The 22,826-nt window shown below is 36.8% G+C and overlaps 1 protein-coding gene across 3 annotated transcripts; it reads left to right on the top strand.

Annotated features, from left to right (window-relative positions):
• Nucleotides 1–223: 223 nt before the first annotated feature.
• On the top strand, nucleotides 224–20,055 carry LACC1 (laccase domain containing 1). Of its 3 annotated transcripts, none has more exons than XM_027873709.1 (7): nucleotides 224–261; nucleotides 2,577–3,186; nucleotides 7,224–7,402; nucleotides 8,312–8,477; nucleotides 12,783–13,008; nucleotides 14,185–14,364; nucleotides 16,351–20,055. In XM_027873709.1, exons 2-6 carry the CDS (start codon nucleotides 2,631–2,633, stop codon nucleotides 14,357–14,359), a joined length of 1,302 nt encoding a protein of 433 aa, XP_027729510.1. In that variant the 5' UTR covers nucleotides 224–261; nucleotides 2,577–2,630; the 3' UTR covers nucleotides 14,360–14,364; nucleotides 16,351–20,055. The 3 variants fall into 3 exon arrangements, with proteins under 3 accessions (XP_027729510.1, XP_027729513.1, XP_027729511.1); XM_027873712.1 differs by lacking the exon at nucleotides 224–261 and adding an exon at nucleotides 307–621; XM_027873710.1 differs by lacking the exon at nucleotides 224–261 and adding an exon at nucleotides 2,199–2,273.
• The last annotated feature ends 2,771 nt before the right edge of the window (nucleotides 20,056–22,826 follow it).

Below are 22,826 nucleotides of genomic sequence, written 5' to 3'. Positions count from 1 at the left end.
CCCACCCTCGCTCTCAGATAAGGCTGGGGTCTGTGAGAGTGTGTATGTGGGGGGAAGGGGGGAACGGGGTGGGCTCTGGTTCCCAAGCCGGAAGTGCCGCAGCATCGCCACGGGCCGGACGCACTGCGCAGCCGCGGTGCGGTCCAGTCCGCATCCCCGGAGCCCAGCAGAGCTCAGTGCGCATGCTCGCGCGGCTTCCCCCGGAAGCTCGCTTTGGGAAGTCTGCGGGGTGAAGGTTGTCCTGCCGCGCGTCCTGGGGCTGTAAGTATGGGGTGTCAGTGGGTGCTTATCAAGCAGTAGCGGGGAGCCGCCGCGAGCCCAGCAGTGTGGGGCAGCTGAGTGTGAGTCACGAGGACGGTGGCACCAGCCGAGGACGTCGTTATCAGCTATGGGCTTAAGCGGGTCACTGCTTCCTGGGAGGGTTTAATTTGTAGGGCTTGACGCTAACGACAGCGGCAGGGGCAGTAGCCAGCACCGCCCCAGCAGGGCACGGGGGGCGCAGCCCTTGAAGGAGCTTAAGCGTTAAAAGCGAAGTGCCTTCGGTTCGAGGACAATTGAACCAGCCTCTAGTGAGGTGACTTTAACCACCCGCAAGGACAAGTGCTAAGAGTTTTGGTGCCGGTAAGGCCGAGGGATGAGTTCAGGTTCAAGGGTGGGCTACCTTGGCACTGATCTAAGGATCAGCAACCTTAAGAATAGCACCAGCGATCGTATATAATCCAATAATACATCTATAACATAACTATTGTAATATTGTATGTTCTATAATACCTATATAGATGTACATAGAACTGTAGATAAATATGCATAGGTATAGATCTATATGTACATATACATAGATCTGTGTATACATACATAGATGTAAATCTGCCTATATCTGTACAGATACCTGTATAAAATCCGTTGAGCTATATATGTATACACATGTATATGCATATATGTGTATACATATGTATATATGTATACACATATATATTTGGGGGGATCTGTAAGACCAGGCATACCTTAAGAACAATAAAAAGGGGGGGGAGAAGGAAACTGAGATCAGCACTGATATCTTGATACTGTAGGAAAAGGAAAAACGCAGCAGAACCATGTCTGAGGGCTTGGGCTGAGGGAAGGAATGGGAAAAAGCACTGTCCATTACTATTCTTTCCCATTTGCCCCGTCATTTCTGTTTAGGCAAACTCTGTTACAAATTAACACTAAGGGCATCTTTAGATAAAGAACGGGAAGTATAAACGTTAAATATGTTAGGAAATAAACAGTGCTGGGGAGCACTGTGGGGTGGGATGTGAGAAGAAGGGCATGGCATTATAGAGCCTAAGGAAAGAATGGGAGTTGTGACTTGGTCTCCAGCCTGAGCCTTTCAAAAAGTGCCGTGTTGATGGTTGAAGGAAGAAGAAGGTTATAGTATCTATACTGATTTAATCAAGATGTGTGTTGTAATGCTATATAGATACACAATTCTATACATATAAAATAAGAAAGATTTCCCTATCAGCTGTTCTCCTTTTAAAGAAATATAATAGGAAGGTCATAGATAGAGTTGAAAGACGTGTTCAGATTCCAAAACTTCCGCTTACTACCTGGGTGATGTTGAGCAAGTCAGTTCACCTCTTTGGGTCTCAGTTTTCTCATTTGTAATATGGAGATAATAACAACCTGCCTCACAGGTTTTACGTGACGATCAAATGAGAGTCATGTATGTAAAGCACTTTACAAAACTTTAATCCCTATAAACTATTCTCATGAGCTATTTAATCCCTGTGATGAGGCTGCTTTATGAACCAGTGATTTCATTGGACTGAAGTTTAGTAAATGTAAGCTATTATTTAGCTAGGTGATACAGTGGGTAGAGCGCTGGGCTTAGAATCGGGAAGACTCATCTTCCTGAGTTTAGATCCAGCCTCTGACACTTAATAGCTGTGTGCCCTGGGCAAATCACATGATCCTGTGTGTCTCAGTTCCTTATCTATAAAAAATGATCTGGAGAAGGATATGGCAAACCACTCCAGTTATCTCTGCCAGGAAACCCCTCCCCCCCAAAAAAGGGGTCACAATCGAAAGGACTAAATAACAACAAGATAAAACTTTTGATTTACAGAGCACTTTCACTTATTTTATCTCATTTGATCTATACATGAACCCTCTTCGGTCCATGTTATAAGTATTGTTATCTCATCTTCACATTATAGATGAGGAAGCACTCAGTGAAGTTAAAATGGCTTGGTTAGTAAGTGACAAAGCAGTGTCCTGGCTCCAGATGCCTGGTAAGATAGTTCATATCAAGGAATATGATATGTGGCAATCTGTCAGTTTTAAAGATATTGCCTAAGCTAACTACCTATAATGAAAAAAAAAAAGTATCCTAGGACTCTTCTTTAGTTAATACTTAACTCTTCCTATGTAAAACACTGCACAAATTTTTATATGGAAAATAAGGCATTACTTCATTGGTTATATTATTTGATGGATTAGTTTTTTATATCCAAATATAATTTTTGAAATTATACATTTTTTTTGCTGTAACTATTGAATGATTTGCATATTGATATTATATTTTTTCTTTATAGGTAGTTTATTGGGTGCAGGATTCTTTTTGAGGAGCTTTATAACAGTTCTCAAGTATGGCAGAAGCAGTATTGATCGATTTCTTTGGTTTGAAATTGAACTCTCAGAGTAATTGTGTGCTACTAAAAACACTGAATGCTGTCCAGTACCTGCATGCCACAAATACCAAATTCCTTTACATAATGCATTGCTGTAATCTCAGATGTGAAAATGACGGTGAACATGGTGATAGTGAACTTGAAATGATCAATAGTTTACGAGCCCTTCCAGTGGGATTTGAGGTTATAAGTAATTCCAGTATGGCTGCTACCTTATATATAATTAAGCAAAAACTTGATGAAAAAAATTTGAGTAGTATTAAAATAATGACAACACTACAGAGGAAAGCGCTAATGAAAGTTTTTATTGATCAACTCTTCACTGATGTTTACCATTTTGAGTTTGAAGACTTACCACTAGATTTGGGAAAAAGTCATATAAAAGAATCCATTGAGCTAAATACTGTTACAAACCAAGAATTAGAAGAAATCCAGAATGATATCAAAACATATTTGAGAAGTCTACCAGGACTGAAGGGGGAACTCACCATTCTCACATCTTCCTTGATCCCAGGTATTTTAGGTTATATCTATTTATTTTTCATGTATGGTGGTAGTCAATTCTTTAGGCACTCATCTAACTTCTTCCACGTCCCTCTCCTCTGCTTAATTTGATCTCTTTTTTATGGCTTTTGTGTACACACACACACACACACACACACACACACACACACACACACAGACAGAGATATATAATCTTCATTTGATACTCATCCACTCAGTAATTATTTATTGAGCATCACAAAAAATCATTCCTATCTTTGGTTTCATTGGTAGAGGTCAGTAAAATTGTGGATGTATCAAGAAGAAAATGAATGATAAGATACTGTAGAAAAGTTCAGAATTTTCTAAACATGTTACCTCGTGTATACTGACATAGCCACCACTCTAGTTCAGCCCCTCATCATTTATTGCTTTGGTTAGTGCAAGAACCTCCTAATTGGTCTCCCGACCTCAAATCACTCCCCTTTCCAACCCAGTTTTTTCACACACTATCAGAATAATTTTCTTTCTCTAAAAAGCATTTATTTTCTCTTTCTCCTATCTCTAATTGAGAGAGGGGAAAAAAATACCATCTTGAGTCTTATGACATTGCTTTCAGTAAGTAAGTAGCATTCTTAATTGGTCATCTGGAATTTTGCTTGGTCATTGCATTGATGAGTGATGTCACTTCTTTACTTAGTATAACCCCATATTTCTCTCTTGCCTCTAGCATTTAAGGCCCTTCACAACCTGGTCTCAACTATCTTTCTAGCTTTGTTATGTTTTATTCCTTTTCCCATACTCTTTGGTTGAGCCTAACTAGACACTCCACATCCTGTCTCTCTGCTTTTGTGTTAGTCGTCCTCATTCCTGGAATTCACTCTCTTCTCATCTCTACCTGTTAGAATTCTCTTGTTTCCTTCAAGTTTCAGTTAAGTTAAGTGTAACTTGCTGCCTTTTTCTGATCTACTCAGCTCTCAAACTCTCCCTCCCCAAACTATCTTGAATAGCTTTTGTATATATTCTCTAGATAGTTAAAGAATCAAAACGTCATGGTTTTAAAGCTGCAAGAGAGCTTCCAGGCCATATAGTATAAAACCCTCATTTTACTGATGAGGAACTTAGGCCAAGAGAGGGTGAATAGGTAATATAGCTGGAAGTGGCAGGGGTAGGATTTTAGTCCTGTGACTCCAAATCCAGTTCACTTTTTAACTCTATCATTACTTGTTTTTATCCCCAGTGCATGGCATATGTTTGGCATGTAAATTCTTACTGATTACTGATAGCTTGACTAAGCAGCCATATGTACAATTTTTTCCCAGCCCTCTTCTTAGCAAGCAAAATATCATAAGCCATATCGCCATTTTACAAATGGAACGTTAATGTCATTGGCAAACATAGAAATAACCTTGAAAATTTTGCTAGTATTAACAAGATATGATTGTTAACATATTTCAAAATAAATATAGTTCACTTGTTAGATTTATATCTTTGGATATACTGGAATACTTTTCTAAGTGTATTCACTTTTATATGTTTTTTTTCCCTAGAATTTAAATCATTTATTTGATAAAGATGGCCCCCTTTTTAGTGGATGGGTAACAGTAAGCATTCACATTTTTTAAAGCAGTGTTCTTCAAAGTGGAGACCTTAGCTTGACCTCAGTTCATATATGAACAACCAGTAAGGTGGTGGGAATGTTCCCCACAATAGCCAATTTCGGGCTATACCACCCCCTTCATCCATGTTGTCGATATTTTCCTTCTGAATATTTCCTGTTTCCTTGCCAGGTTGCTGAAAACAATATCTGTGTCACCTATAACAATCTGTGTACTTAGAGCACTAATGAATATAATGATTTAGTAATAAGCATGGCCCGTAATGCACTTGGATTTTGTGAGGTATCTTTTTCAGTTATGGCAGCCATTAAAACCAAGTTTCTAAATAAACTGACCTTAAAACCAGATCTGTGAAGTTCTTCATACAAAGTGTTAAACAAAAATTTTCAAGACCAGTGAAGCATTCATTAATTTTGCTCTTATTAAATTGAAAATTTTAAGTGAGATCAAAAAGGGGTTTTAGACTTTTAATAAATAAAATATTTTCAATTTCTATTTTTGTGTTTATTTTGTAATGTACATAATAGCACCTGTATGTAATTTATGAATAAGTAAATATACATATACTAGGGGCACATACACAATTTTTTTTCACCGATAGTGGTATCAAAAAAAACTTTGAGACTACTGGTCTGAAGCATTATCTGACAATTATTTGCTTCTGTAGAGCATAGTATAAAACACCCTCACCTCTCTTCCTCATATAAAAGGCATAACCGCACTTATCTCCATCAGAATATCACCTCTAGTTTGGGTAACATCAATACACCACTCTTGATTTAGCAAGGCAATAGTTCGTTGGTCACTGAGATCATAAACCTGCTTCGAAGGAAAAGGGATAAAGGATTTTATCTTATTGTGGAGGAGACACTCTGGCTTGAAGGAGATAGTAAGGATCACTAAGATAAGGATCCCTAACTGTGAGACCCTTGGGTATCAGGGACAAATAAATAAAACCTATTAGTATTAGCTGTGTAATTTCCTTTCCCTTCTTATTGGAATGCTGTCTCATTAACCCAGCCATGAAGAGCTTCTGTTGATGAGGTCAGTGTAGAATCTAGATTTTGAACTAGACATGTCCTGCTTGTTGTCTAACTTAAACTAAGGTCTAGAGAGAATTCTTAATTGACTTGTCAACAGTCACTGATAAATGACCCTACTAGGGTCCTGTCATTACAATTTCCAGAGTCTTTGTACTGCACCTTGCTGCCTGTGTCAGAGTTCAAAAGATCATTTTGTTCCGTGGTTCCAGATAGTATTTTCATCCACTATTATTTAATGTCACCCTACCTTTCATGCCTTATTCCAAAAAAACTGGACTGCTCTGTGCTCTGAATATGATGAAGCATGTTTGGCTGCCCTGGTGTTGGCTTTGCTTATACTGTTTCTTATTCCTAAAATATCCTTCTTACCCATCTGTAACTTGTGAATTCTTACCCATCCTTTAAAATCCAGCTTGAATGCCACCTCTTTTAAGAAGCCTCTTCTTTGGTGACAATCTTTCCTCTTGGACCTCACATTAACACTTTCTAATAATATAAGTAGTAATAATATTACGTAACATTGTTTGTCTTACCTCCTTAATAGACTGTATGCTTCATGAGGGGAGAAATATGGAGGACATGATCAGTGGAGCTAGAAACTAAAGAGGAATTAGATAAATTTGGGAAAATAGAACTGGCAAGGAAAAATAATACTTACATTATCTGCATCTCTGGCTGGGGCTTAGGAAAACTTTGCAAACCATATTGCATATACATGAACTGTTTTCATTGTTAGAAGTTATTTGGGCCTTCGGCACCAGGATTTATATAGCACTTGCATGTCTCTATTCTGTTTACACTATTCTTTACTACCTGTTGTTGGTGTGTGGCATAGGGTCTGAATTTCCATTGTTGGGGCCTCCATCCTACAAAATTGACTTGGAAGAAACTATTATAGCTGGGTCAGTTAGCCAGTTACCACATGAGGGATAAACTATTTTCAAAGATTGCCAATATGGGTCATATGTTATAGCAAAGTTGGGAAGATTGGATTAGTTACTGGAAAGTATGTTATCAGGGCAAGGATTCTGATTATAGTACTTAAGCTGAGGGTCTGGATGAATTTTTTTATGGGATGGTGGAGAGGTTGTCTAATGATTAAGAAGGCATAGCTTTCCAGAGCCTGCAAATTTGGCAGCCAGAAGATCCATAGTAATGGCTGCTTGATATAGCAGTAGTTACTTTGATGATTTTCAGAAGTCTTCCATTGCCTTTTAAACTAGATCAATTCAGGCCCATTTGTTTAGCCCAATCCTTCCTAGCTATCCCTACAGACTTAAAAAAAAGAAATCCTTGCTGGTATCTGATCAGTGCTCCTTATCAATATCATCTGATAGGAGCATTGTAAAGTATTAATCTTCGTGCATGGAATTTATTTTAATCTTTTTACTGAATATTTTCAACAGATACCTTCATACATGGCTTCACTACCAGGACAGGTGGGATATCCTACCTACCCACTCTCAGTTCTTTCAATCTCTTCAGTAGTGCTAAGCGTAGAGATCCAAAAGCTGTCGTTCAAGAAAATCTGCGCAGATTGGCTCAAGCGGCAGGGTTTGACTCTGAAAAATTTCACCGCATAAAGGTAATTTGTTGCTTCATGGATGAGAAAATTAAATGAATTTGATCGTGTGTCTTTTGATCAGGCTACTTTTGCTTTAGTTTTTCCACCTATAGTCTAAGGATAATTTACTCTTGATTCTCTTCAATAGACATGTCAGACCCTATAGATACGTAATATTTATCTGCCACTTGGAATGTCTTCTAAAAGTACTATAGTACCATACTGGTTACTGTAGGACCTAAGCCTGCTGGTGTATGGCTTCACTGGCTAACCTTTTTGATTTACAAGAGGGTTGGGAAGCAAACAACCATCCTTGATGAGAAGATGCCTTTTTACTGAAAAAAACCTGGATCCCTAGAAAGGAAGGAAACAAGCATGTATGAGGCACCGGCCATGTGCCAAGCTAACTGCTTTATAAATATTATCTCATTTGATCCTCGCAACAACCCTGGGATGTAGCTGCTATTATTATCTCCATTTTACTTATGAAGAAACTCATACAGAAGCTAAGTGACTTACCCGGGTCACACAACTAAATGTCTAGAGGCTGGATTTGAATTCAGGTCTTCCTGATACCAGGCACTACACTCTATTCACTGTGCCACTTAGCTTCCTCTGTTGAAATTTTTAACTTTGGGACCTATTGGTTTTCTAATTTCCCTTTAAGTAATATTTATGGAGATTTTCATTTGAAAAGTTTTTAAAATTATATTGATTTTATATTTTTATATCAAGATGTGATAATTTGTTGGTCCAAGGGCACCTAGTGTTTATCATCTGTAGGAGAGTCAGGTATCTCATGGACTTAATGGTTTAATAATAATCTTAAGATGCTAATGTAGTTGTATGTTATGATCATTTTAAAGTTATTAATGAATTTCTTTTAAAACTTTTTTTCCTTATTTGCCTTAAATCTTTCCTGTCATTAAGACTGATCATGCCAATGGTATCTGGATAATGGGCAAGAAGGAGCCTGATTCTTATGATGGAATAACAACCAACCAAAGAGGTGTCACCGTAGCAGCTCTTGGTGCAGACTGTCTACCTTTGGTTTTTGCAGATCCTGTAAAAAAAGCATGTGGTGTTGCCCATTCTGGTAATTATATTTCATTATTTATTTCACGGTTGGCTTCTTTTGTCATAGAGTATTTAAGACAGTTGCTTTTGAGATACGTTGGGATAGGAGAAGAAGCTTAAGCTGAAGTTTAAAGAATTTAAAATAATTATAAAGAAAAACTTCTTAATAGCTTGGATCACTTGTCACTCATGGTTTGGGGAAGATAATAAATTCCTGGAGGTTTTTTAGAACAGTATTTAGATTCTCATTGTGTCTTAAGCACCTGCTACATGCCAGGCACTGAGCTCAAAAAATTTGTAACAGGGTTACAAATAGAATAAATCCAACAATCCTTACTCACGAGGAGCTTATATTCTAATACATGAGACAGCAAGGCACATGTAAGTTTATACAAAATAAATATGAAGAGAGTAAATGATGTAGTTAAATAAATGGTGGTTGGGATGCAGGGGAATCAGCGGTTGAAGGGATCAGGAAAGTTTCCAGGTAGAAGATTGTAATTGAAGAGCATGTTAAAGGAAGGGAGAAATTCTTGGAGGTGCAGAGGAGGAGGAAGAGCACTCCAAGCATAGAGGACAGCAAGTACGAAAGCACAGAAGAGGGAGGCGAGGCGTTGTGTGTCAGCGTCAAAGAGAAAGCCGGGATGGCGGAACCCAGTGTGAGGACAAGTAATGCCCACTGAGCCTGGAAAGGCATGTTGGAGCAAGGCTGCGAAGGGCTTTAAAGTCAGAGGAGCTTATAGTTCATCCTAGAGACAGTAGGGTGTCATTACTAGAAGGAGCAGTTTCTATGCAGAAGATGTGGCGGAGGTAGAAACAGCAAGACTTTGCTGTTGTACAAACGGAATAAGAGACGAATAAAAGAGAAAACCAAAGTTATGAACCTGGGAGGCTGGCAAAGTGGCGGTGCTTCTGACAGAAATAGAGAAGTTTTGAAGGCTGGATTTGGGGTGAAAGATGATGAGTTATGTTTTGGACATGTTAAGTCCAAGGTGCCAATTTTCTTTGTAAAATAAGAGGTGAGATCCTTTGTTAAGAGAAGATAGGAAGTTGGAAGTGTGAGGAAGTTTTCAGGACAGAAGAGAAGAATTGAAAAACTTTGTTGGGGAAGTAGGTAATCAGTTAAGGAAGAATTAAAGGATCTTAAGACAGGGAATATGCCAGAATTACCAAGTCTCTTTTCACCTTTACGAATCAGCCTATTACTTTGGACTTCAGACCTTATGTCACTGAGAAAAGGAATGTGCCTTGTGATGCTTCTTTCCTGGTTATAGCCATGGCATTTGATGGTTTGTAGTCAGATTTGCTAAATGGAGAATATTGCTGGGGAACCCAGGTTTACTCTCTATCCCTGTTTCCTGATGTAGAATTTGGATCCTATTTGTTGCTTCCGAGGTTCAAATTCAGTTCAATTCAACAAGCATTTATGAAGTACTTTCTATCAAGGCACTTTTCATAATGTTAAGAATACAAAGACAAAAACAACTACATTTTACTGGAAATTTTTGAGGTTTTAAAATATTTAAGATGTAGACCACATACAAAGAAATAGTTCATATCCAATTCCAAGGTGTCCTTGAAAGTAAAGTCCTTTCCACAGATATATAACCAATGAGGTTTTTAAAAAGGAAATAAAGCGATTTAACCACAAAATATAAGAAGGCCTGTGAATTCATTTTTAGCATTTTAGAAGTAGAATTAAAAATTGGACATAGATTTAATGTCTAGGAAATTCACATTTTTTTTTTTTCAACTTTCAGAAGGCTGTAATGTAGTACTGCAGCTCTACTCAAGAGTAGACCAAAGTGCATTATCTATGGTCCTCTGTTCAATTACATTTTCTTTTTGGAAAGTAAATGTACTAAAATCTGAGAGACTAATCAAAGGACTTACGGAAACTCCCCTGCATTTTACATGTTATACTTTGAAAATAGTCTACAATACCTGCTGCATGTTGAATATGAATCGGTATTTTTCTATTTTGAAACATCGCAGTTTACAGGGTTTTTTGAAGTTTTATGAAGTTGGAAACACTTTAGATGTGACCCTTGACAATGTATATAGTAGGTGTAAAATCTGGATCTGAAAACCCATGTTCACACAGGTTGTAGGAATCCCTGTGTAATAAAGTGATATTTTCTGAAACTGCCTCCATAGAGTTGGGCCTTGAAGTGATAAGTCAGGCTTTGACATAGAGTCTGTATTGAAAGTAGAGTAGATACTTGTTTTCTTATTATAAATTATCTTTTTTTGGAAGTTCTCATAAACAGTTCCATGAATTGAGAGCATTTCTTAGATAGGAAAATAAGAGTCTGACTAAAAGATTGAAGAAAGGACTAGAAAGTTTTTGTCCCAGATTAAAAAATGACTATTATTAGGGCACCTAGGTGGTGTGGTGGATAGAGTGCTGGGCCTGGAGTGAGGAAGACTCATCTTCCTGAGTTTAAATCTGGCCTCAGACACTTATGAGCTGTGGACCCTGGACAAATCAGTTAAGCCTGTTTGCTTCAGCTCCTCATCTGTCAGTTGAGCTGGAGAAGGAAATGGCAAACCACTCCAGTATCTTTGTCAAGAAAACCCCAAATGAGGTCACGAAGAGTTGGACACCACTGAAACAACTGAACAGCAGCTACAATATTAGTTGACAAGCAAAAGTAGTTAGTGGACGTTACAGTCTTCGGTACTGAACCACCGGTGATCTTAGTATATTTTTAGAGGCAGCATCCATCTGAGAATAAGGAAATATGATACATTGGAATAAAAAGCAGAGCTAAATGTAAATAGCATGAGAATTGCACATACATATAATTCCTCTTAAATTTTTTTTTCCCTCTTCCTGGGTCCTGTAATGGTGATCATCTGTTTTCAGTGTACTGTAGTAAATAGGCTATAATTAGAGTACGTATATTACCACAATACCGCATTTCTGTCAAATCATCATGTTCAGTGAATCTGTGAAAGGTATAGCTTCTTGTAGCTGAGTCTGCACGCCTGCTTGTACATGCAGCATGCTTATCTATGAAATTCAATTGACTGTTCATTATTTCTCTTATATTGCATAAAAAAGAAGCAGTGTGGGGGTGGTGGGTAAAGAACTGACTTAGAAGCAAGGAAGACCTGGATTTAATTCCAGCCTCTGACATATATTATGGCCCTGGATAAGTCTATCACTTAACCTCTCAACACTTTAGACCAAGAGTTGGCCTGTTTTTGTAAGGCCAATGAAATAAGAATGGTTTTTACATTTTTAAATACAAAAGAACTTTATTTAAGCAGAGAAGGTATGAATCTGTACTTTCATTGATAGAGGGAGTTTTCTTATTTATGATTTCCCTATATAAGGAATCATAGGTCAATTCCTAACCCATTCTCTATTGTATAAAACCCTGCCTTAACCTTATGAAATCATCTTCTCTCTTAGACTCTGGACTGGAAGAAGGGACCTCTGAGATCACCTTGTTAATTTTCTTGCCTCCAACTATAATTCCCAGTACACTGCTGTGCACATATTTGGCATTTATTAAACATCAGCTGATGGTCCTGGTCAGTCGGATCATTCTTATTGTCCCAGATTGGGAATCCATAGTCACCCATCAAAAATTATTTAAGCATTAACCAGCTCATATGGTTAACCTCTTCAAAAGTCTAGTATTATTCATTCTTCTTTGTTCAGTTCTTCCTATTCCATTATAAATAGAAAATAATTATCTTATATTTTTTAAGAACCATCAGATCGTCCCATTCTTCTTGATAACATATGTGTGTTTAATATTCTCTTTCTCTTAAGTCCTGTTCTGATGGCTCATTGTGCTGTCCTCTCCCAATTACTGAGCTTACGGAGCTCTTGTAGGTTCTACCAACCTGGAAAGGCATTGCCTATGAGCCTGGCTATGGACTCTGTGGCTATCATCCAGTAATGAGGCTAGCTAAATTTGGAGAGGCCAGTCACCATAAAGCTGGCCGTAGCTTTTCATGAAGAACTTCTCAGGTGTAGAAGGGTTTCTTCCTGCATTGGTTGATGAAATCAGTGATCCCCAAAGTAATTAAGTGTGATAAGTAACTTGTTTTGATTTTCCTGCCCTTGAATCTTGTTACATTTCTGTCCTTGATGTTGTGACCCAGTACAGATTCTCCTTAGTCCTAAGCAAAGTTTAGAAGATTGCTCTCGTTGTGTTTATGTATTCTAGTCTTGGAATATGATAGCTTTTTCAAAAACTAGCACTGTGGAGTTGATTCAGTATTACAGTAATGTGAAAAATACTGTTCAAACCATAATTGTCCAGCATTTCCAAATTTTGACTATTTTCCCCTTACTCTTGTTTAGGATGGAGGGGTACGTTGTTAGGAGTTGCTATGGCTACTGTCAATGCTCTGGTAGCAGAATATGGCTGTCGCCTGGAAGATATTCTGGTTGTAATGGGCCCTTCAGTGGGACCTTGTTGTTTTACTCTTCCGAGAGATTCAGCAAAGGCCTTTTATAATCTTGACCCTCAATGTGTAAGACTAGTTGATTCACCAAATCCTTATGTTGACATACGTAGAGCCACTCGGTAAGTTTGATTTCTTTTCTGTAGAACACAAAATACCAGTCTTCTCATTATAAGACCAAAATAATATCCCTGAGACATTCAGGATGCTGACATCAACTAGCTGAGAGCCCAATTACATCAAAAATCTAGATAAAACATGAAACCTGTTCTAGCTAAACAATATAGAAATTTTCCTTAGACTTTTTTTGATTTGAAAGGAAACTTCTTTTGATTTGAAAGGAAAAAGAGAAATATTTGGTGTGCGATTTAATAATTTTTCAAAAGTTCTAGGTAGACAGAAAGTTCACAGTTTGCTTTTAATCATGGGTAATATATAGGCTAAAGTTTCCCAGAGATGGTGAAACATTAAGCTGATCTATTTAAGCAATGCAGTACATAACCAGAGAACACTTTTATTATCAGCTGGGTAGAAGAATGTGGTTCCTTAGTTTAAAATAACTAGGATGATATAAAAGCTATTACCTTTAAAGATATTTTTCTGGAGCCTTGCTATTTGAATTTTTTGAGTTTTATTATTAATGCCTCTAGAAAACTGGGTGTGATTGCACATAGCAGCATTGATTTGTCTATGTTTGGCTCTGTTCTTTTGCTTCCAGAAGCAAAGTTAACTGCAAAGAGTTTTTGATTTTTTTGTACAAGTATAAAAGAGTACAACTTATTTCTACATATGGCTTTAAGAACCAACCTTATTACTTTATAGCCTTGTATATAATATACTACTTTGTTAACTGTTTTTCTTATTAAAAATCCAGTCAGAGAGAATAAGGAGAAAAGAGGGCCAGATGATTTTTTTAAAAACAATTCTAAAATGTTTGAATTCAGTCTAATGAGTGAGCCTTGCATAAAAATACCTTTAAATTTGCTTTAGAAGTATCTCTTTCCATACTTTTAGTTGTCTGCAAAACTTTCTACTTAAACCAAGTCTATAGAGTACAATATGGAAGTTTGCCCTGTTATCTCATTAATTAAGGATATAGAACCCATTTGCAGAATAGGCCAGGTATCATAATTGAAATATAATTAATTTCCTTTGTGGTTTGTAGAGCTTTACTAGAACAGTCTCATACCAAAATCAACCCCACTCTTCCCCCAGAATAATGTCTTATATACATTATTCTGGTTACTTGATTATTGACATACAAATTGTTGATGCCTTTCTTTGTTTTTTATTTTAAGAATTCTTTTAGAACGAGGAGGAATTCTTCCTCAGAATATTCAAGGTGATTCTAAGTCTGACCAGAACCAAAATCTTGACCTTTGTACATCCTGTCATCCTGATATGTTCTTCTCTCACGTACGGGACGGCATTAATTTTGGGTCACAAATAGGCTTCATATTAATTAGAGAGTAAATATGGTAAGTTCTTTTTCTTTTTACCAAATCCAATTAGAAAGCATTAAGAAACTTTGTGAATTAGGTTTTTCACAATAGGTTATGTCCCTAATAATTGCATAAAAATTTCCTTTTATACTTGTGGGTTATTCAGAAGTTTATTTTGAGTCTGCTTCAATATAGAAAAATCATAGTGACAGACTTATTCTTGTTTTCTCTAAGATGATCTTCCTTGAAGGAGAACTGCCTCTTTTCTTGGTTAATAGATTATAACAATAATAATAATAACTCCCATTTCTGTAGTGCTTTAAGGTTTCCAAATCATTTCTCTCTTTACTGAGCTTGGTAGTGCAAGTATTGTTATGCATAAATGTTAAGTGACTTATTCATGCTCACGCAATTCATCTGCGTCAGGAGGCACAGTTCAGATTCAGGTTTTTCCTCTTGATGCTGCCTTTTGTGGAAAGGGTGTTAAATTTGTAGTCCAAACCTCTGTTCCTGCCTGTGGGACCTTGGGAAAATCTCTTATCCTCTGCAGCTCTCAGTTTTTTCCTCTGTAAAGAAAAAGGAGCTGGACTAAGTGACCTCTAAGGTCCCTTTCAGCTTTTACTGAAACACCATGTACTATCTATCTCAAGACTGGGATAGAATCTGTGGCTTTTAAAATCCTGTGTGAGTGCTCAGGAATTGTTTGTAAAACTTAGCTTGTATTTTCTGGATGTCAGCCTCTTCTTGTTTCTTTACATGTACTGCATATCTTTTTAATGTGTTTTGAAGGCTTTTTTTTTTTAAATATATGTGAAGATAGAGGATGTTAGAAACTTGACAGACAAGGAAACAGCAGCTGACATAGTTGGAAAAGCATGGACCGAAGAGTCCAAAAGCCTGAGTTTTAGTTTGTATGCTATTGTCAATGTGCTGAGTACTTTTTACCATGTCTCTGAACAGCTCTGAAGCTTTGATTTCCTCCTCTGTAAATAAAATGAAGGGGCTGTATTGGGTGATACTTAAGGTCCTCTCTGGCTCTAAAGTCTTTGATCCTCAAGCTATGAATATGTCAGTAGTCATTAGGGGAGAAACTGAAGAATATTGAGTTCTTCTCGTATACATTTTGTTATTCTGAAAATGTTGCTTGACTGTATGGTTAAGTGGCATTTTATTGACCATGTTAGGCTACTCAGGTACTGTTGTAATATTTTGGGGGGGGATTTAGTAGTTCAGCATAAATTAAAAAAAATAAATAATATTGCAGCCCTGAGTGAAATTAGACTGGCAATCATTATATGTCAGAGTCTAAAGTTCATTTTTTTCTGTAGTCTAATGATTAAGATATCTCATATTTTTAAAATCAGTTGTAAAAAAAAGTTTATATATTAATGACTCACTTAATTTATTTGGGACATGTAGTAATGAGTATATTATGCCAACATATTAAATGTTGACATCAGGAAGTAAAATTTGTTGAGACTGTAAATTTCTCATTTTTTGAGTTCGTTTATCTTTCTGTTTAATTGAAGGAATAATCTTTGAACAACTTTTCATTAAAATACTAGACTGCCTGGTATGCAAACTAAGTTAGTATTTAGCCAGATTTACATCAACTATTTGTAGGTAATACAAGAAATGAATTTGATTTTTGAAGTTAATATCTGTTGGAGGAACACGTTCAAACTCACAGAAATGTAGCGTCATTGTGACTGCATTGATGTTTGTTCTCACTAACAAATAGCAAATTCCAGCGAATAGCATTCCATTCTTATTCCACCACTCCTGTACTTTTAGTTATGTTGTAAAGCCAAAAGATAATCACCCTTGTGAATATGCATCAGTATTTTTCTCCGTAGTAACTTTTAACAATGCAAAAATTTTGATGTGCTAGTTTTTCCTCTTTATTACGGACTTTATAAATACTTGATTGATACATGCTGCCAGAAAGTATACTACTAGTATGTTTTTCCTGATATTCTAAGCAATAACTTTTTTAATATTTGATTACATTGCATTTTACAGGTACGTGCCGAAATTGCTTGCCTGGGTTGTTTCCTGGCCACTCATACAACTGGTTCCAGTATCCAGTGGTTCTGAGGTCTCGTCAATGTGAATATTCTTTTCAGTGATGCAGATTTTAACTTCTCCATGCCTGCCATTCTTGAGATTCTAATCCATATATTCCCATAAATTCATGATTAGGGGCCTGACAGATGTTCTTCTGGGTATAATGTGGATAACAATACATGTTTTGTTTTGTACGTGACACAGTCATTTTTTTTAGTTTAAACACTTCTCTGATAACCTCCTTTATGACTTTTCTCTTGTATAATTCCTTATTTGTGAAGTGTCACATTGCCCTTGCATGCCATGTGTCTCACCATTTCTCTTTTCTTTGCATGATGCTCTGCTGTAATTCCTTGGAGAATATAGTATTTCATAACTCGCAATCATACAACATCACCAGACGATGAAAGAAATTTCAGAAAGAAATTTAGAGTCATTAAAAAACTTCGCTGTTTTTCAAAGGAAATCTAGCCTAATCTCCTTGTCCTGTCTGATTCTGGGCCCAGGACATTTTCTGTTTGTGGTGTTTGTCCAAGGTATATACTGATGGAGATTCTCTATAGGTTGTTATCTAACTTCATATCGTGATTTGGATAATAGGCATTCATCAACTATTTGAGTTTTTTCTTTATTGATTGTTATGCCATACTTTTTAAAATGATTATGGCTTTTATGTAGGAGGCTGTGTGATGTTCCACTGTTTGATTTAGTCAGCCCACTGTCATCTCCAAATGAGCATCTCCAGGACCTAATCATCTGTCGAGAATCCATCTATGTCTTTGACTCACTCTACTCGATCTCTCCTCCGTGACAATTATGTACATCTTTGTCAAGAACAAGTCTTTACCTGTTTTATGACCCATCTGATATTTATAATCAGAGAGTTGTTGATAATGGTACCTCTTATATCTTAAGTGCTTTTGATGTACATATAAGAGACAACCTGTTAGAAGAGAGCCTTTAAGGTTGTGTTTTGCTTTACTGTATTAAATGCTTGTTTACAGCCAGTAAGTTCAGTGGAATCTTGTATTCTCTTTACCTTTTAGTCAGTTTTGACATTGCAAATGTCTGCTGTGGAATATCGTTTGTAAAAGCCTTACTGTTCCTTTCTCAATGAATGTGTATATTATTATCATAAAAATTTTCTTTAGATGGGGAAAGTAGGCTTATGGATCAGTAGTTAATGATATTCACTTGATCATCATTTTTGCGGGGGCGGGGGGGAGTAACAGTAAGGTTCTGATTTCATCCTTAAATGCCCTTAAGATGACTTTTCTTATTTGGGTCTTCCCTATAAGAAAAAACTTAGGCTTTTGATTTATGTTAAGGTTAGATGGTTGAAAAATCAGTTATGTATCTTCAAGAAAATTTGTATTTTCATTATGATTTTGAACCAAATAAATTTATTCATTTTAGAACTGGTATGAAGTCAGTATGATCGAGAAGAAAGAAAGAATGTAAGATTGGAGGGGGATGCTTATTAAATGCTTACAAAGCATGTATTAAGTGCTGGGGATATAAATAGAAAAGTGAGGTACCCACTGCTTTCCAGGAACCCACCTTCTAATAGGAAAGACAGCACATAGAGGAGATTTCAGCTGCAAGTGGAAAAGCCCCATGCTTTTGGTAATTAATGTTATTTATCATCTTTAATGTTATTCCCATTGATAAAACCATATCTGTTTTATGTTAAGCCATTTCACAGTGATAAGGATTTCAGTGACAAGAACTTTCTTTTCTGGGTGTGCTTTACTATACAGACTAGCCTACACCTTTCCATGATAAAGCTTTGAGATTGTTTTCATTAATTCTTGTGTACGTTAGGCAGCGTGGTATAGTGGAAAGAACTTGGGACTTAGGAGTCAGGAGATCTGACTTCAAGCTACTTGTTTCATTCTCTGTGTAATCTTAGACAAAGCATGTAATCTTTTTAAACCTCAGATTCCCCATCTGTAAAATGGGGATAATATTTTTATTACCTACCTCATAGGTTTTGAGGCTCAAATGTAAATTACTTTGTAACTATAAAGTATTGTGCTGATATTAACTGTTATCATTAATTGTTATAGATTATTTCAAATGAATCTCTTCCTAGTCCTTCTGAAGCCTTCTCAGATTTTCTTCTATCCTGCATTTCTCTTCAGCCCTCTCAAGCCAAATGGGATTTCCCCCTCTTTTGGAATTTCTTAGTGCTTTATATTTCTCACATGCACTTATCATGATCTAACTTATATGTAATTATTTGTGTTCATGTCCTTTGTCTGTTAGATTGTCAACATCTTTAGATTTCCCACAGGACCTAACACAGCATGTTGCACATACTTGGAATAAGCTCTCAGAAAATGTTTGCCTAATAATTAATAATTAATTTTAGGAAAGTATCTCAGACATAACAAATGCATGTTTGTTATGATTTGTCACACAACATTTTGAAAGTACCCCTATGGGCTTCCATAATCCTTGGATTTGTTCACCTCTTTGTATGCAGCACTTTTAAAAATAACTGAGTTATAAAATTTTGTAGGAAATCAATTGTTTGTTACATCTTGCATTTTAAAATAATTAACCTGAAAAAGTCTTGTGTTAATACAGTGATACCTTAGTTTACTCTTTCTTTTCCTTCCAGTTTAGCAAGAAGTCATTTATTTAATAAAAATACTTGATATATTTGGCCCAGCTGAGGGAAAATATGACTCACAAACCATATTTTGCCAATGCAGATAAGCATGAATTGACTGTGATATAAAATCATGGATCATAGAATTTACTTTTGCTTTAGTTTTGAGGAGAAAGTACTGCATCGACAGTGACTGCTAAAAAGACTTACTTCATCTTTAGAAAGTTACACTTTAGTGCAGCCCAGAGAACAAGGTCTGTCATTTTGTATGCTTATTTCTTTCTGGAGGACATCATTGTTGTTTTCAGAAAGTTGTTTCCTATATATGAATGTTAATGTTGTTAATTGCAAATACTTGTCCTGTCATCTTTCATCTCCTCATCTTTGCTTGCTATCCCTTTTGACAGTAATGTACTTCCTTCTTAATTCTGCTGCTCACAATTCCTTACTGAATGGTTCTGTCATCTGCCATTAGAAACCTTTCCTTATTGCCCTAATTGTTGATGCTTGCTCCTTCTTCCTCAGTTTGTCCTATATGCTTATCTGTTTGCATGTTGCACCACTTCCCCAGGAGAGTGTAAGCTCTAAAAGAGCAGGGACTGGTTTTCATTGTGTTTTCATGTTTCTAGCAACTAGCAGAGTATCTTGTACAGGTGCTTAATAAATGTCTGTAGCATTGGAAACAGGAAATACTCTGGTGGCAGATTTAGACTGAGAAATAAGTAAAACGTGTGCCAGTGAAATGATTGAGTTTGGAGGGAGTGTTGACTATTACGAGTAGCACTAAGTCTCTTATGTAACTTACATTTTATATTCTAAAAACAGTGTAGTGGTTAATTTTTCTGTACTTAATATTATATAATAACATGTAAAAGGAAAGGTGGCCATACCACCAGGAGTCAGTATAAATGTAATGTTGCTGTGATTTCTTTTTGTAAGTTTGGAACAAACTCTTTCTCTTTTGATTTTCACCTTTGTATTTTGTTAGTGGACATCCCTCATGAAACCATTCTCTATTTTAAATAAACTTTAAATTAAATTAAGCCCTCCAAAGTGTTTTATGTTCAGACAAATAAATTATTCAGTGCCTTTTTTTTTTATTAGCACTAAACATACTTACTATTTGTTTCTGGGCAAGTCACTTAACCTCTCAGTTTCTATCACTCAGACTCTAAAATGCAGAACAGTTGCTGATCTGCATTGGTGAAGGTAGGTTCTTCATGGAGTGTTCTCTATACCAATGAAATTACAAGACTAGACCAAAGGGAAAAACTTATGTTCGTGCAGTTTTCCTTCAAAATTTCCAAACATGTATGATTCTATTAAGGACTTAACCAAAAGAAGTGAAGTCAAAATTATTAGAAACTCTGTAACTGCAAGTCATTGCAAGTCAATGCTGTGGTCATCTAGGTTCTAGCAATTTAGGATTTACAAACTATGATGTGTGGATTCTGTCACAAACAACTTCCCTTGAGGTCCTGGGTATTAGTGATTTGAGAGATGTTTAGTAGTGTTGGAACAGAGTGGGTAAGAAGCCACAGAATATAGGCCCACCATAGACTAAAGAATGTAATGTCTTTGACCTTAAAATATCCCAGAAACTTGATTTTTGAGTTCCATAAAGGAGTCAAGTCTGAATTCTCTTTCTAGAAAATTCCTTTGTTTTCTGCCACGTTGGATTCATGCAATCTTAAGAGTAATAATTGACCATAGAGGTCATCTAGTATAATCTTTTACTCTTCTGTTACATCTGACAGGTAATCATTCAACCTGTGCTTTAATAATTCTGGTAATAGAGAAACCATGGTGATACAGCTCATATTATCACTATCTCACAAGACAGTCCATTCCATTTTTGGATGACCTAAATTGTCAGAAAAATTTTCCTAATACTTCAAAACTTTAGTGGATCTGAGCTTTCATCAGTATAAATACTCTTAACAATATAGCACATATCCTTCTAAAGGAAGTTTTTCCCAGTCCTTAATTCTTATACCTTCCCTGTGTCGATCATTTCCTGTTTATCCTGTATGCACCTTGTTTATACATAGATATTTTCATGTTGTCTCACCCATTAGATTGTGAGCTCCCTGAGGACAGGGATTGTCTTTTGCCTTTTGTTTTGTACCCAGCCCTTAGCACAGTGCCTGGTCCATAGTAGGTGTTTAAATACTTATTGACTGACTATCTTTTTCATCCTGTAATTCTTGTCCATATTCTTCCACAAATCTTAACATTAAGGACCCATCCAAAGTGCTAGGTGCCTTCCTATAAGTCTTGTATCATTTGGGGTTCTCTGCAGCATAATGGCCCACTTCCTTTTTAAGTCATATATCTCTTGGATGACATCTCTTACACAACTTCTTGTAAGCAAGTCAACCATTGTTAATAAGTTGTGGCCTAGTTCTGCCAATGTAGCTCAATTTCTCCTTAGTTGACTCAAAATATTGATTCTTTGGAGATAGTGTTGCTCCATGGTTCATAGCCATTACCAGAAGATGCTAAAAATATTAATGTCAGAAGCTACAGCGAGGTCAAAAACCATTGGTACTAAGGAAAAGCCAATTGGATTTAGTAATTAATAGATAATTAGCCCAGATACTTGACCAGCAAATCACTATGTGTGATGCAAAGGTAAGATCCTTGTTCTGCTGAATCAGTGTGGTGCAGAGAGACAGACAGAGAAGAGAGAGATGGAGAAAGAGAGAATAACATAGGAAATGATAATTTCATTGAAGTGGCAGGATCAGAAGTCACATTGCAGGAGGTTGAAAATTGAGTGGGAGATGACAAGGTGGAGATGAGCAGATGTCCTTAAGGAGTTAGCTGTGAAATGAAGGAGGAAAATAGGATGATAGCTTGAGGGGGATGGCAGAGTCCCATAAACGTGTCTCATATTTAGAATTAAATAATGTGTTTCTTAGCATCCTACATGCTTTTCACCCCTCTGTCATGAAAAACAGAGTTGCTTAGGATCGAAAAGACCATCAAAATGTTTTTTCTTCATTTCATTGGTTACCTTGGCCCAAGAATCTCCTGTGTCACAACCCTGCTGATGATAAGCCTCTTCTTACTAAGGCAGGCTTGTCTTCAAAGGGCAGAAGCTGTTTTTGAGGATGGGACCACACTCAAGACCCTTGCAGTTCTTGGTGAAGCTTGCCAGAGTTTTTGTTGTGTCAGCCTTCTAGAACCATGGCCACCTCCAGGTCACAGTGAATTGTCATAGGATGACATTGTGTGGCAGCAAACCAAAAAATCAGTGTCCCTTAACATCAGTCCATTGGTTTCCTTATATCTTTTGTTTTTTTTGTTTTGCTGGGCAGGAGGTTAAGTGACTTGCCCAAGGTCACACAGCTAGTAAGTGTCAAGTGTCTGAGGTTGCATTTGAACTCAGATCTTCCTGACTCCAGGGCCGGTGCTCTCTCCACTGTGCCACCTAGCTGCCCCTCCTTATATCTTTTGGAACCATAGTAGATGAATCTATTCCCTCTTTCACCTGGCAGCCTTTCTTGTACAGGGTGTTCTAAAAGTCTTAGTGCGGTCTTAAGCTGTATTAAGCTCACATAAGCTACATTTAAAGATCGTTTTCATGTACTGCCCATGTTTTTCTTTGGCTAAACGTTCCCAGCTCCTTTGTGTCTCACATGACAGCAGCTTCGAAATGATCCGTAACTTTTTGTAATCCTCTTATTAATGTACTTTATTTTGTTAATGTTCTTTTTAAAATGAACCCAGTGTCAGATGTCTGACGAGTACACAGCACACTGTCACTGCTGTGTCCTTCACCATTGTCTCTATTAAAGGTCATCTAAGA

The sequence above is a fragment of the Vombatus ursinus genome, unplaced genomic scaffold (assembly GCF_900497805.2).
Source record: "Vombatus ursinus unplaced genomic scaffold, bare-nosed wombat genome assembly UNPS02014802.1, whole genome shotgun sequence".
Taxonomy (NCBI): domain Eukaryota; kingdom Metazoa; phylum Chordata; class Mammalia; order Diprotodontia; family Vombatidae; genus Vombatus; species Vombatus ursinus.
The sequence above is the reverse complement of the archived record's forward strand: the minus strand, read 5'-3'. Positions and strand labels throughout refer to the sequence as shown.